Source organism: Musca vetustissima, unplaced genomic scaffold (assembly GCF_032173495.1).
Source record: "Musca vetustissima isolate MV318-11 ecotype Yass unplaced genomic scaffold, APGP_CSIRO_Mvet_v1 utg2237, whole genome shotgun sequence".
Lineage (NCBI taxonomy): Eukaryota > Metazoa > Arthropoda > Insecta > Diptera > Muscidae > Musca > Musca vetustissima.
Window position 1 is genome coordinate 4,645 of NW_026882745.1, and position 16,125 is coordinate 20,769.

Consider the following 16,125-nt stretch of genomic DNA (forward strand, 5'->3'; position numbering starts at 1 on the left):
AGATGAGACACATCATTTGATACTGAAGAAAGATTTGTTTAACAAACGTAAGCTATTGTTTTCATTTGTACCCCACCCTGCGATAAGCTCTTACTGCTGCGGAACATCCAATGTTAGTGAGTGCAAACCTGTGGAGACGTTAACGATATCATTTTCGTTTCTATGATGACGACAAGTTCTTGGGTTGTCACCAGTGCATTACGAAAATAAATGAAACTGTAAAACGTTGTTTCAATAAGATTTGTATCTACATAAATATATGTGAGTAGCATCTTGCATCGTTCTGCCGTAAGTGGAGGCAGCACCACATACACATTTTCTAATTAAAGGGTAATTCGATAAGAATACAATTTATTTGTTTTGCATGAAGGATTGGTGTGGATGTTATCTAATATTATACATCGAATATATTGTGATGTTTTAAAAATACATTAATATTTGTAATGCCACGACTCGTTTATCCATTCTTGTCCATCGATATTTCTTACATAATAACCTTTTATTTAGGACGCTTGTCGTCATAATTTGACTGTATAGAAATTTGCACGTACAAATTTATAACAATGATTCAATTGTCTCGTTTCGTTTGATTTAAATTTGTTGTGTTGTTGTTGGCAAGCTGCTGCGGTGTTATGTATTCATATTTTGTGCTCCACATAGCCGCAATGAAAAGTCTGTTTCTGCAGTGGAATAATAGATTTTCTACAAATCATGCCAGTCATCGCAAAATCACACAATGCTGCTAATGCAAAAAGAAAAGACAAATCAAATTCTTCAAAAGTCTGTCGAACGAACAGGCCGAGACAGCTCTAGCACCACCAACACCACCACCACCATCTAAATGAAGCCAATCGATGATGGAGTTTGGTCTGTGCGCATGAATGGTTCGCTGGTCGAATGTTTGGTTTGGTGAAAGTAATTTTTTCTGATTTCCATTGACTCGTCAATGTAGGATCTTGGAATATATTCGATATTGGCGGCATGGTTTGTTGCGGCGGCAGTGGTGACTGCTCAGTGGTTTACCCGAACAGTGGACAAGTGTACTACCGCAATGTAATTGCTCAATTTCGATTGGGATTCATTTGTTGTTGTTGTCTCCATTGTATTGTCATTAACATTAGCGAACGGCTGCACTGCAGCGACATTCATTGAAATTACGTATTGTCGTTTAATCAGAGTCAAGAGTGATTTTAATTTGAACATTTTAATTTCCCCTTTGGTTATTCTTTGTGCCTCCTTTTTCATCTGTTTGCTTTGGTTGCAAATTTTAATGGATTAATTTCATGCATCGTATTGAAATGGTATGGGTCGTCATTAAGGATGATAGGAGGATTGAATTGGGGTGGTGACGTACAGATCGGATATGAATTTTTGAAATTAAACAGAGAAATCAGGAAGAAAACTGTTACTCTCCAATCAACAGTGTGTTAGAATGTTTGGTACTTTTTGCACCAAAATTGAGTTCCTGGTGTGGCCATGGGTATTAAAGCTCTATATAAGGAACTTAGAACGACAAATTCGCCATAAGTCAATTGTAATTTTTTTTTATGCTGGTAATTCTAAATTTGATGAAGAAAAAGCTTTGCGTCTTTGTTCGTGGCTATTGTAAATAATTTTTCGCTTTGACGACACCGGAGTAGACATCGAAATAGCCTATTCAACTAATGTTGCGCATAGGCTATTTCGATGTCTACTCCGGTGTCGTCTTAAAGAATTCTATATTAAATTGGGCTTAAAACTACAAAGTATCTTATATGTTACGTTAAAATCATTTGAGTCGTTTATTTTGAAAGTGGTTTAAGTCCATTTTAGGTTCTGATACAAATCTTGGGTTTCTAGAAAAGTTTACAAAACATATTACGGTATATATTATATCATATTTATGCGCCCAATACCAAAAACAAAATTAATACCATTTTACAATATTTTTGAAACAAATCAAGCCCAACCCTTTATATATGTCTATATAAGAAAAATTGACTTAAACCAATTTCAAAATAAACAACTCATTTAAAACATATACCTATATTGACAATAATTTCTGCCCGACGTATTCCAAATTTTTCAACTTTGACAAAAATTCACATGAGATTATAATCACTAGGATGTTTTATAGAAGAATCGAAAAAATAATTGGAGGGTGAAAATTATAGAATCTCATTATAGTATAGAAGTAAGTTAATAATTTTGAGCAGGGCTGCACAGACGGAGACGGCAAATTTTGCAGCAACACATACATATATTTTTGTTCTGTTTCTTCCACACATTACTACTACTTCTCCGTTTCGGGGAAACCGCTAAACCCGACTCTGCCTTCATTGAAATTTTAATTTTGGTTTGTGTATTTAATTTGTTCCGTCTCTACAATTGTTGGCTGTATCCCGAGGTTATTGGAGTTCATTTCCAGCACCAGCTATTCTTTCTTGGCTGCCCGTCCATAATTCATTTTACATTGTATAGCATCGGGGTTAGGTAGGGGAGAGGCCAACTACTGACGGGTCTGGCTGACTGGCTGACTGATATGCCAAATGGACGAAAAGACATTCCATATAATTATGGATAATTTTGTTGTTGTTGTGTTTTTATTGAAACTATCATTATTGTGAGCATTGTTGTTTTATTTTGTTATTTCAGCTTAACTGTGCTGACGTTTTATTGCTGTGTAATAATGTTTCTCTGTTTTTATTTTGGTTTCTTCTTTCGATTGTAAAATGTTTTGGACTCTGTTTTCTTTATTTTTTGTGAAAAAAAGGTAGCGAAAAGTGCAAACTTTTGTAAAAACAATCGCTGTTCCATTTTCATTTATTTGCTTTGAATTTTTTTGAGGTTTCGAATATTTCGTAACCGTGTAGACTGATATTCTCTCATGCCGGACGGGTACTAATGTATTTTTGTTGTTTTTTTTTTTTTAATTTAACAAAAGCATATCAACAGATTTTCTATGAATAGAAGTCATATATAACTTGTACAAGTTTAAAACATTTTTTTTGTATTCCACTGAAATATGATTTGGGGGAGGGGGAGTTAGAACTTTGTCCTAATGTATTAGGTCACAATTTTGTGTAGTGGGTAGACAATTATTGAATATGAAAAATAACAAATTTGTTGTTTCGAATGACAGATGTAACACATAGATGAATATATTTAATATAGATATAGTTTCATAATTCAGCTTCTTATCCCGACGAGTTTTTGTCCGTGGTGGTCATATTGTATAATCTCCCCGACTTCGTATAATTCACAAAGATTTGGACCCATTATAATTCGATTGTAATTATTTCTTCTCCCTTTATCGTGTCTATATAATATCACTTTTTGACAAAACATCCATAAATCCTACCAAAAATCAATCGTATCACCAAAATATCAATAGATCTATGCATTGATAAATGATAAACTCTCGCAAATGGTTATTTTTATGGTTATGGTTATTTTTAATTCTTCCTATACATCTTAAAGTTCAACATTTTGTTTTTTGCATTTCAAATGTACAAAAGCTGGGGACGCCGAAATGAACGCCTTTTTAACTCGTTTCATTCTGCCATGATTACAATAACGTTTTATGTAAGTGTATGTGTTTCTCACGGTTAGTGAACAAATACGCTACCTATTTTCTCACATATTAAAGAGAAAATGGTGTGAATTCCGCCTTTTCCCATTCATTCATTCAGTAATGGAAATTTAGAATTGTTTTGCATTGTTGTGGAGCAATTGTTCCAATTGTTGAGCTATTGTTTCTTTGGCGAAGTTTGGATAGTCTGTTCTTTGCAGGAACATATTTTGAAGTAGTTTAGGTTGTTAGTTGGTGATACGAACACCTGTAAAGGCATGGAAATATTTAAATTATTAAGGGCATAGTTAGAAGGTGAGGAGGCATGTTATCTAGATCTTGAGTGATATTCGCCCGCTCAGTTAAAATCAACGTAAAGTTCGGATGGGACGAACTCTTAAGCACGCGAAAGTAAAAATAAGTAAGCATTTCAATATGAGGAATATATTCTCTGGAAAGCCTTTTGTCCCATATATACATATTTATATGTAAGTATTTTGCTAAAAATGTGGTTATAAAAATAAATAAAATCAGACTCAGACTTAAATTCAAGCATTTTCCATTACGGAATTCCTCAATTGCTTATCCTGAGTTGAATGTAACAGAAATATAGGATTGTGTTGTGACTGCCGTTGTGTAGCTAACCCCTTAAATAAACGGTGTACTAGTTTGCACTTTTTTATATTTTGCAAACAAACTTTAATGAGGGTAATCATACAATTGACGCCATGGGAGAATGAAAAGTTCAACTACACTCCACAGCCAGCATAATTGACATTTGTAATAATAGAAATAATAGTTTAAAGCAAAAAACGCTGTTTCCAGGGCTTTTTTGCTCTGTGTCTTTGAGGGCTTTTATTGTTTTGTGTTAAGTCGTTGGATGTTAACAAGTGGTTCTTGAATATTTTAGATGTTGTTTTTTCGCCTATGCCATTTTACAAGGCAGACAGTTCAGTCATACTTTTTTTAATCCACCCTCGATATTTGAACATTAATTCCTTTATATTCGCACATATATGATATGTATGTAGGTATGTCCTCCGTTCTACTTCCCAACCAACTTTTATAAATATTTGTTTTTTATCCAATGGATATTTATGCAAATATTATTTTTCGTTGTTGCTGTAAATTTTGAGGTGCAAATGAAGTTGTTGATAAGATGTGCTGTGTTACGTATACATATTTCAGTAATATTTTGTTTATGTTTTCGTTGCATTTGAAGTAATATAAGATAAATAAGATAATTATGTGTGTTGCGTTTAAAGCTCCGATATGTTGTCGATGTTAGCCGCAGTGCGCTAAATAATTCATAGAGACAATATTTTGTTTAACTGAAATGGGCACAACAACCAAGTCAAACACTTGTGCCTGCATGCATAGTTTTTAAGTGCCCCATTAGCCACATTCATCTATACAGTTTGCCTAATTTAAAAAAAGGAAAATATAAAACACATATCCACTTACCATAATTTTGTTTTCTTGCTTTTCTTGTGTCTATATGGGATTTTGCAAAATACGCACTATTTCCTCTGTAGCCTGATTTTCGACACCAAAATAAAAAGAAAACAAAACACGCAAATGAACATATTAAAATGCGTCCGACGCACCCAGCCCATCATGCTCCTCATGTACACGACTTACTTTGAAATAATTTTAGCCAAAATTTATGCAAAGATTTCACAAGGAAAGCGAGCAAATGATCTCAAAACTATAAAACTGCACAAACAAGAAATTTTGTAGCCACAATTTGTGTGTTTCTGGTGCAGATTAAAAATAAAACGATATTTCAATATAATCTTCGGGTTTTTTCTTTCGTACACGAAATCTATGTCACCACATGAAGAGGAATATTTTGTGTGTCAGTGTTTCTCGAAAATATTAATACAAGTAGAGGACAACACGCACAAAACACATACAGACGTTACAAACAAATTTACATACGTACAGACGCATCTATGACCGATATTCATATACTTCATTTGCACTGAGCCAAATTTACTGACACGTCAATATCCATTGATCAATGTATTTGAAGTCGGCTTAGATATCCTTCTTATATCCGGAAGTGATAACGTGGTTGTGACTAAATATAATTATACGATATATTTTATTCAATAAGAGCCGGAGTAAAACCTACATCTTAATTTCTATTAATTTCGGATTCTAGTATTATATTTGATTAATCATTGCATTTTTTGTCTTGATCGATGCCATAAAATTTCTGTCACATTAATTTCAAAGAAAAAGTATTTGTTCCTGACATTCACACTTTCTATATTGATGAAATTGAATGCGTTTCTGTTTTCCATTTCCGTTTCATTCAAATTTAAATAATATTTTATTATATAATATTTGTCATATATCACCCGACGACAATGAAACGTGATATAAGATTTCCCCCAACAAAACGGACAATTATTATGCATTTATTGCGCGCACCCATGCCGACACCTTGTTAATTTTTTTAACAATAATATTACCAAAAAGACAGAGGAACACAAACATTCATTCATTCCGTCACAATCATGCCCAGCTAAATTCAGATGACATTTACAGGCATTTACCAGGAAATATCTAAAAATAAACTCTCTCAACAGCCACTTAGGGTCTGAACACATTCAGGCATGCATGTTTAGAGTTGTAGCGAACAGAAGAAGAAGCCAGTGTGTGTTTTTTTGTGATCTGAATATGCCATGTCTTATTTTAAGGGAAAACTTATTTTCAAAAGGAAATTCAGTGTGGCGTTTTTATCTGTCACCATGTTTTGGGTAGTATTTTGTTTTCACTCATACCCCCATTCTGCTGGGATGGGATCGTTGTGCAAATGACTGGCCATTTGTCTGTGCGTTTCCTAGCATTAAATTAGTTCTCTTTTCTCACGCTTGTAATATGAAAAAAAACTGACAGATGAATGTCTTTTGGCCAATATTTTGAATGTTTTTTTTTTTTTTTATAAATAACATCTAACATTTATTTCTGATATTTATTTGTTTGTGCCACAAACATACATACGTATATGTGAATATAGCTGCCAGATCATTTGTTTTCCACAGCACCTTCCACGTGTAAATATAGTGTAAGGTGTGTGTTACATTCTAACTTGAATGTAAATATTCGTAACTATTAAATCGCTAGTCACATATTTTATACTTATGTATATTTTACATTTTTCCAATAAAATGTTTGACATTTTGAAATTTTGTCCAACATTCCTCATCTTCAAATGTGGCATCTTTGTTCACATAGAAATATTCCCAATCGAATTCTTGATTTCGACCATAATTTGTCACCGAAAAGAAAAAGTGTGGGTAGCAAGCATGTCGCCACGGAGTCTTTTAAATTACGATGCCACGTGGAAAGATTTGTTCTTAATCCAAATTGGGGTACACACTAGACACACCTGGGCATGTAAAAATGTAGAAGAAAAACAACCGAAGGTATATATTAAAAAAGCTACCAATTGTTGGAGGGGAGTGGAAGGACTGTTTTACATCGATGTGTGATTTTTCTTTTCGACCTCGCTTCTATGTTTTGAGATTCATTGGACTGTGTTTTTCTCCCTGCGTGGGGTGTTTGCTGTAACGAATCTTTCAGCAAATTACAAATACATCTGCCTTTGATCGGAACAATTGCCCCCAAGACATACGAGGTCATAAATGATTGTTTAAAAATTAATATTTTGTGGCATTACATAATTTTGAACTAATACACTTCACATTTTTCAAACTGAAGAAGGGATCTGCTGCTTTTGGGAATGTTATGAAAGAAATTATTGTCATTCTTTCGAAATAGCCAAGGAACATACTTGTTGAGTGTTTTTCGATGTTCATATTTGGATTTTGCAATTTTGAAATAAATACAAATATGAATAAATAGGCTGGCAGACAATTGTATTTGGCAGTGAAAATTGGAGGTATGGTTTTCAGCATTAAAACATTGACCATTCTTAGGTGGTTAAAGGCAAGAGTTGGATCAACAGTGAATATTATTACATTAAGTCTTCCAAATATCATTTGAAAATTGTTTTTTTACTACTGCTTTTGAAAAATAAATTGTGTGTTTGTGTGGACTAAAAGTAGTGCAAATATAAATCGAAATAATATATAGTATGTTCCAGTACCTACAAGAATGTATAACTTTTTACTACGATAACAATTTTTCCTTTATGATATCGGAAAATATAGTAAAAATTAGTAGATTCTTGCAGTAAGGGAACAGACCTATAATTTAATTCAATTTCTTGGCTCAAGGGCTTTGCATTAACCCGGATATGCCGTAGAAAAAATTGCAGATAAAATTTATAAATTATTAATAAATTTATTGATCAGAGTGTACATGTAGTGCACTCGGCATATCTGGGTTAATGTAAACTTTTTTCCTTAAATAAATAAAAAACGATGTATGAACTTCGTTAACATATTCCAGAATACAGAATCAATCAATGTGTGTGAAATAAATTGCGAGTGAAATAATGATGATGCTGAATAAAGAGCACTACAAAATATGATGTGTTTGAATATCGATATTGCTGTTACTACGTCTAAAATCAAATTAGAAATGTTTTTGGAAATATATTCACATTAGTTTATCGATTTGTACAAAATTAAAACAGAATTGTTCTTGGATTGTGAATAATTAAATCGTGCAGTTGCGTACACTTTCTACAACAATATGGGCGCTCACAGCTCAAAGGAAAAATTGTCGCGTTCCTATTCGGAACGTTATATCCACGCCCAAGTTATCGAAAGGGAACGTTTTGGTAGTTTTGGAAAACGTGCTAAAGGTTGGTATTTTTTATGTCTATGATAACAAATATAGTAATTGAACTACGTTTAGTTTTTTATGATAGCTATACTCTTGGTAACGATAAAAAAAACAACTGGTAAAAATACACATAGAGAAAAGTTTTCATAACGTATCAACATCCTTTTATAAATTTACAAAATGTACATATAGATATTGCTGATCCACATCTAATACATGTCACGATAAGCAAACACCGGTGATCCAGGAAATGTCGAAGTTATTTTCGGCATTTTTTGTGTTTCTACTTTTGTACATAGTTTAAAATTGAATTAATAATACTGTCGAGTACACTTAGAACGAACAACTTCATTTATAGGGAACACTTTTTCTGGCCCTAAAGTTTTTGAGAAATATTTTTCATACACATTTTTGTACTTATAGCTAATTACGGATATAGCGAACTTTTTTATAAATTTTAATTTGGTTATAACGAACTTGCTACAAATATACGTAATATTGACGATGACAATCCGCTCAAAATGTAGTTTTTACTCTAACGCTGGAAACCGTTAAAAATATATGCCAGCTGTAATGTCAGATTCATCAACGAAAAAGAGAAGCACGTTAAGAATTGTCAAAAATTACACAAAACCAGTTTCTAACTGATATATATATATTTTTTCTGCTAAGCCTATGTTTTGCCTTACCTTGATATAACGAACTTCTTATTTATCGAACTAACTTTCTTTGTCTCTACTAGTTCGCTATAAGCGTACTCGACTGTATTTGCGTACTATTATACAAATTCATTTAAATCGGTCTACAACATATAGAAGCTATGTCTGCATCTTTATCAATTAAAAAAAAAACGCAGTAACGTCATTCAAGTCTCAATTTGATACGTTGTGCAAACGAAACAAACCAGAAATTCAAAATTGAGTGACAGTCGTACAAAGTTTGGGCCTTTAGTGTACAATTAATATAATATCGGACGAAAATGTATATGGAAGCTATATCTAAATCTGAACCGATTTTCAGGAAACTTAACACATATAATTCTAGATTTACGTTATGCCAAATTTCGTGCAAATCGAAAGATATATAGGGAATTTGATACACCATTTGCATTAAATCGGACGAATAGATGAGCTGTGTCAAATTTCATCCAATTCAGATCATAAATGTGACCTGTACTTTCTTTACAATTTAACATTGACAGACGGACGGACGGACGTACATAAATCGACTCAGTTAAAGTAATTCTATACATATTCTCAAAAGGAACCATTTGTCTATCTCGTTTCCTTTTGCCTGTTACAAACATATGCACAAAGACATAATACCCTGTACCACATTGTGGTGAAGGGTATACAAATTTAATGTTAATCGTCTAATGTGTATATTTAAGTATCAACTTCAAACTTAAATAGTATCTTCACAGGCTCACATTTTTTTAAGTTAACTTGTTGCTATTTTCAATAATATTAAATCTGAAAATCCATGATGCTAAAGTCAAAAAGTCCGTCACTGTATGTCCCGGACAACAAGCACTTTTATTGTCCATTCGCTCAATGTGTGTCCCGCTAACAGATGTATTTTCTGCTGCTAAATTACTATTTCCCCCTTTTTGTTTGGTTCATTTACTTGAAATTTCCTTAATGGATTTTTACAAATAAAAAAACAAATGGTGTATTGAATGAATTCATTTCATCTCTGTGTATGAGGGAGCACTGTCTGTCAATTACAATAATTCACACAACTTCCATAGATATACACACACTTAAAGCGGAACATTCCTTCATTTGCGAATGAAAGAAACCGCAAATTCAAACATATGTTCGTTTGAATGGATTTTTTTTTAAATTGACTCTTGTTTGCTGAGTTCTATCGGATACAGATATTGGCTTCGAATTCAGCCGTAGGCAGAATATGTTCCAATATGAATTATGTTTCGATTAAAATTCCCAATGAAATGAGTAAATCAATAGCAATATTTCTTATATGTCCCTGGAACCAACGAAACATATGTTGCATCTTGTCGGTTTAGGTGCAAACTTTAATTTGAGGTCCTTGGAGAAAAACACGAAATTTTAAGCGAAACTCTAAATGTAAAATTCTTTATTTATTTTTGTACCGAAATTACAAACAACTCAAATTTTAAATGAAAATTCCAACAATGTTTACAAAGAATGCTTGTACATTTTTGAGTGTCAGATATTAGATTAGAAGCACTTTCTTCTTATTCGCCCGTGCCCCCGACATGATATGAAATATGAAAATGGTCACGCTTATGCCATAACGATTTAATGAAATTATATTCGCGTTCTCAATTTCTCAAAAGTTATGGATAACACTTAAAGCGTGCTCACGCATCGCTTTACCCCACTCAACGAGGCAATTCAATGTTGTTTAATACCCGATTTTTATTTTTTTCTTCCTTTGCAGGAGCAGCCAAGAAACGCGATGTACGCAATTTGAGTATTTCGCCGACCGATTTGGGACCACCACCAAAAACACAACAAACATCGAATGGTTCCTCAACACGGCCAAAACCGGCGGTTTTAACATTAACACGTAAGTAGCCAGACGAAGTTGTAATGAAAATCTAGACATGTGCAAAATACAAGTGTGCGATACCAAAAATGCATTATTTAATTGCAAGTATTAATATTTGTGTCGTTGTTGGGTTTTTTCTAACACAATGCTTCTGTATCTTTCAAATATGGTTTGGCCCCGTTAACATTTTGATGGTATTTTTTGACCATAGTCTGTAAGCTCCGGCAGTAACTCGGGGTAATGAGGTGGTAAAGACATTATGCTCATTGATTAATTCGGTCCGTATGATCCCTGCAAGTCAGTAGGTCTAAGCTGCAGAATTTCTCCCCATTAACCCCGCAAAAAGTTCTAATGCACATGTCGTTTATGTCATTGTAACCTAAATTATTTTGAATTTGTGTACTTTTTATGCAATACGTAAATATTTTAGTAAAATAACTCGAGTCTACCTGGAGGTATAATAGGGATGTATAAAATACATCTATATTGCGAGAAAAATCTATACTACAACACGTAGCTTACCATAAGCCATCCCTTCGAGCCCTGGTGCCTAAAATGTGGTTCCTCAAAAATTTTTGTTTGTTGTAGTCGAGACTTAGGATTACAAAAGATAAGCGATTATTAATTAAGCCGCAAAGAATCATAATTTAGAAAATCTAAATTTGTACCAAGTTTTATGGCATTGTTTCCAGATCTCAGAGCATATCCCAGATAGAATTTGCAGTGACACGTCCATCACCCCAAACATAGTCAAGAAATCATTCCAATTAATTTTGTCCTGTTGATTAATGATCGCTACGAAGCTAAATAGCGCGTTTCCACTTATATGACTCATCCATATCCAAACTGGGAAATGTTTCATATGTCTTTGTCAGATTGACCTTGTGAGTGAGAATGCTTTTTATACCCTTCACCACCCTGTCGTACAGAGTATTATGTCTTTGGGCACATGTTTGTAAAAGACAAAATGAAACGTGATAGACACATGGTTCCTTTTGAGAATAGGCATGGAATCACTTTCTGAGTCGATTTATGCGTGTCCGGTCTTGCGTCTGTATTGTAAACAAAGTACAGGTCGCATTTATGAATTGGATGACATTTTGCACAGCCCATTTATTTGGTCCAAGGGGGAACTCTATTTAGATTGGACAAAATCGGTTCAGATTTAGATATAGATCCCATATATAATTTCATCCGATTTTATGTAAATGGTGCACCAAAGACCCTATATATCTTTCGATTTGCACGAAATTTGGCACAGTCTTAAAAAGTTTCATGAAAATCGGTTCAGATATAGATATAGCTCCCATATATATTTTCTTCTGATTTCGTGTAAATTGTGCACTGCAGTGTGAATAGACTATAATGATGTCATTGCGATTCCTTGAAATTGGTGTCGATGCAGATATAGCTTCCACATATATATCGAACGGTTGTATGACTGAGATTAAATTTTGAATAGTGCAGCATACCGAATAGTGTGTATCAAGTTTGCTTCAAATCGATTTACATACATTTCTCCCATTGAACGAAATGACTCCAAATCTGCCCGAATGAATGTCGATTCACATATAAATAAAGATTACACGTTCCTTCGAAAAGGCGATGTCTGTTAGGATACATATGTAAAATATACCCATAGTGGTGAAGGGTATCATATAGTTGCCCATTCCGATTTTACTACTTTCCTTACTGGTTTATAATACAGAAGGGTATCTTGAAGTTGGAATCAATTTTTATTTAAATTCTGGATAAATCAACAAATGTAAATAATCGACGTTATAATAATTGACGGAAGGATTACTATCATAGTGGTTAGGGCCACACTTCTATAATCTCTGTTGTATAGCTTAAATGTGAAAACTAATGAAATTGATATGGGAGCTATTTTAATTTTGAACCGAAATATGTATGCATGTTTAAAAAAAAAACATACATCTTTGACGTTATATTAATATTGGCTCGATATTAATATTACTTACGTTAAGTGTCATCAGAATCCACTGAAATTTGACATTTAAAATCTCATTACAAATATTGTTCTATAACTAGTTATAGTTGAAATCTGTTGAATCCAAATGTACAGAGACCCAACATTGATGTAGGAGTGGGTGAGACTTTGCGTATCAGATATTAATGCAATTCTTTTAATTGTTTATAACATGGTGTGTTTACTTGAATTCAGTTATTTTAAAGAAAGCACATAACAACTAACTCACCTGCCTATCATAAAAGTGAATTACAGTCTATTCGCATTCATTGCGGCATGTGCGAAAAACGTCATAGCTGTGTTGACTGTGTGGACTTTGTTGCAAGTTTATTGGAGGTCTTTCAATCCGCGGCATTGTGTTCAATGCTCCACAGTGGTAAAAATGAGAAATGTTGTTGACTTCTGTTTATGTCTTCATTTAATTTGAAGTACCAAAAATTAATGTTTAATACCACTGTGTTGAAAGATACTATCATTACATAAGTACAAAGTTAACAATCTCATTTGAAATTCAAGCCATACTTGGCATATACTGGTTTAACATTTCGTGCTTCGAACAGAAGCACTTTCGTGTGAATTTCTCACTTGTTGCGGCATTTTAGAGATTAATGCAATCTAAGCTAACGCTTTCATCGACGTACAATGCACCACTATAGTTTATGGAATGTTTAAAGTCCATATGAACAGGGCACTTGTTATTAGAAACTATAAACGCAAACTGACTAATATAAATTAGTAGATTCTTTTGCAGTACGGGTACAACATGTACTGTATGAAAATTTTGTTTTGATATTTCATATTTCTCCTATTTTGTAAAAACATACATTTGCGATTAATATTTCTGTTTTTTTTTTTATATTTAAGGGATACTAGATTAATATGTTTGAAACCCTCAGTATTAGACAATTTTAAATAAGAATAGCTCAGTTCACCTGCTACAGAATAGGTGATTTTCATACTGTAGCCAATAGTAAAATATTCTAGAATTCTCTTGATGGTCTTTTGGTTTAATTGAAAATTGACCAATTAGATTATAATCAGGCTCAATTTATTTTTACTGTTTACTATAAGTTCTCATCAAATAGTTTAATATCAAATAATCCCCCGTTAAAAATGTAAATACCGAATTGTCACGTTCAGAGGTTTTCGCACTCTATACACCAATTAACATACACACTCGTACACGTATTTGTCCACACCTGGATTGGTTTTTGTCTTCCATCCGTTTACCCATTCAACAAACTATTTATGCTAATTAATTTTGAAAGCTTTATCTGCAGATTTGTTGTTGGGCATTTTGTAAAATTGAATTGAAATTTCGCCCATACATGGGAAAATATAGTTCAATGCTAATTTATCAGCGTATTAGCGTAAATCGGCCCACTCGAAAAACCCCCAATTCATTCATGCTGTTTGCGCTGTTCATTCACACTTGCGCTTTTCGGCACTACCAACACAGTTTGTTGTTGTTGTTGATTAGTAGTTTCGTGGTGGAGCATCGTTGAACAACAAGTGTGTTTGTTCGGAAGGCAGTCAACATGAATACGAGTTGTGTAGTCAACAGAGGTATTCTTGATGACTTTGAAGCCCACACTGGACCACATTTTAACTGCCGAAGAATGCTAATAATTGTTATGCGATTTATGAACAATGACACTTAGGCAGTGTGATCAGTTGGTTGATGGATTGGCGTGTCTAGTGCATCGGAGATAGAAATATCTCCGATGCATGCGAGCTACTTGAACATTTACAAACTGTTGAGAACTAGATTGAAAATGGTGTATGCTAAAACAACAAGTTCGTCGAATATCTGGTACTGTGTCATTGAATTCCTCAAGCGGACGCAACAACAGACCAACAGATCGAGAAATACACAAAAAACCTGTTGTAAAATATACCGACCGACAGAACTGACATTGAGTGCGGAATTGGTACCCAACGGAATCGAAGAGATTTTTTAAATAAACGGCTTAAGAGAGAGAGGCATTCAAAGAGAAAAAACCGAAGCAACATGTTGCTTAAGCATTTGTCATTTTCTCTTCTAACTCTGATGTGTTCACTTGCAAACAACAATGCATTCAAGTCAAATCAATGGTGGGCAAAATTTCTCTTAAAATTTTGTTAAGGGAAAATAAAAACATGAATAATTCTACGGAATTTAATTAATTTAATATTTTTAAAATATAAATAGTTAGGAACTTAAAAAATAAATTCATTAAAAAAATTGCGGAAAAAAATTTATTAAGGTTTATTTTTGTTTTAACATCAAAAAATGTTAAGAGAACGCATCAACGCTGGTGTGCACGTCTGCCCAAATATGAGTCAAATAGAGATGATCTCATTCGCTTGTTGTCGTTTATTACGTGTTATTACCTTGCTCATCGTTGTTTGACTGTTGATTATTTCTTTTGTTTTTGTTTTGTTAACCGTTTTCACACCAAGACGATAGATAACAGGTGTTAATGATGTTAAAAATTAGGTGCTCTCTTCTCAAATTTACTCCACACTCTGAGGAAGTAACAAGAAACAAAGAATACGAAGTGCAGCTGTTACCAAGATAGAAACAACAAAACAAAAGAAGCAGGTCTTCATCGGTTCTGACTAAATTTGGTCAAGCAAAACAAATGACCAGCATCATACATACATATGTATGGATGTGTTTATCATCTTTGGTCAATCATTGTAAACTGGTTTGTTGGGTGTCTTTGCAGTTGACGACTGTTGTTGGTTCTTAGCCATGATGTGTATGCGTTCAGACAGAAGAAGTGGCTCAGTCGGAGCCATCATTGATTCTTAGGATGCTTGATGGTGGCGAACGATCATGGTGGTCAAGTGTTTGTTAACCAATTTTCAATTCAGTTGACAGTTATATGGGTGTAATGGGGGACAGAGGAGAGTGGGTGTTAATTAGATAGCAGAACAAGTGCCTGTTAATGGCATCAATTTTCACAGTTAATTTTCATGCTGTGAAATTGGCCAAAAGCTGTTATCAACAAACTTTTTATTTACCATATTAATTTTTGTAAGTGAAATTTAAAGTAAACAAATAGGGCGCCATGTTACTGGTATTGTAATATATACATATTGAGGATTATATTGAGAATTTTTGATCGTAATATTTGCAACATATCCTATTTTTCTGGTACCCAATATTGATATTTTTTTTAGTAATCATTGCTTTTATTGATAATTATTTTTGTATACCTCACATTATTATTTTTGTATACCACCACCCATTCTCGATTTCAAATGTTTACGATTTGAAACCGGCTGGCAAATAAGC

General features: G+C 33.5%; 1 protein-coding gene across 1 annotated transcript in view; it reads left to right on the forward strand.

The window, feature by feature from the left end:
* Positions 1 to 8,221: 8,221 nt before the first annotated feature.
* The window catches only part of LOC133329418 (restin homolog), a 38,074-nt gene continuing 30,170 nt past the window's right edge, over positions 8,222 to 16,125 (forward strand). The window contains exons 1-2 of the mRNA XM_061537891.1: positions 8,222 to 8,333; positions 10,742 to 10,870. Of these exons, the coding sequence (XP_061393875.1) occupies positions 8,222 to 8,333; positions 10,742 to 10,870 (241 nt within the window). The remainder of the gene's footprint in view (positions 8,334 to 10,741; positions 10,871 to 16,125) is intronic.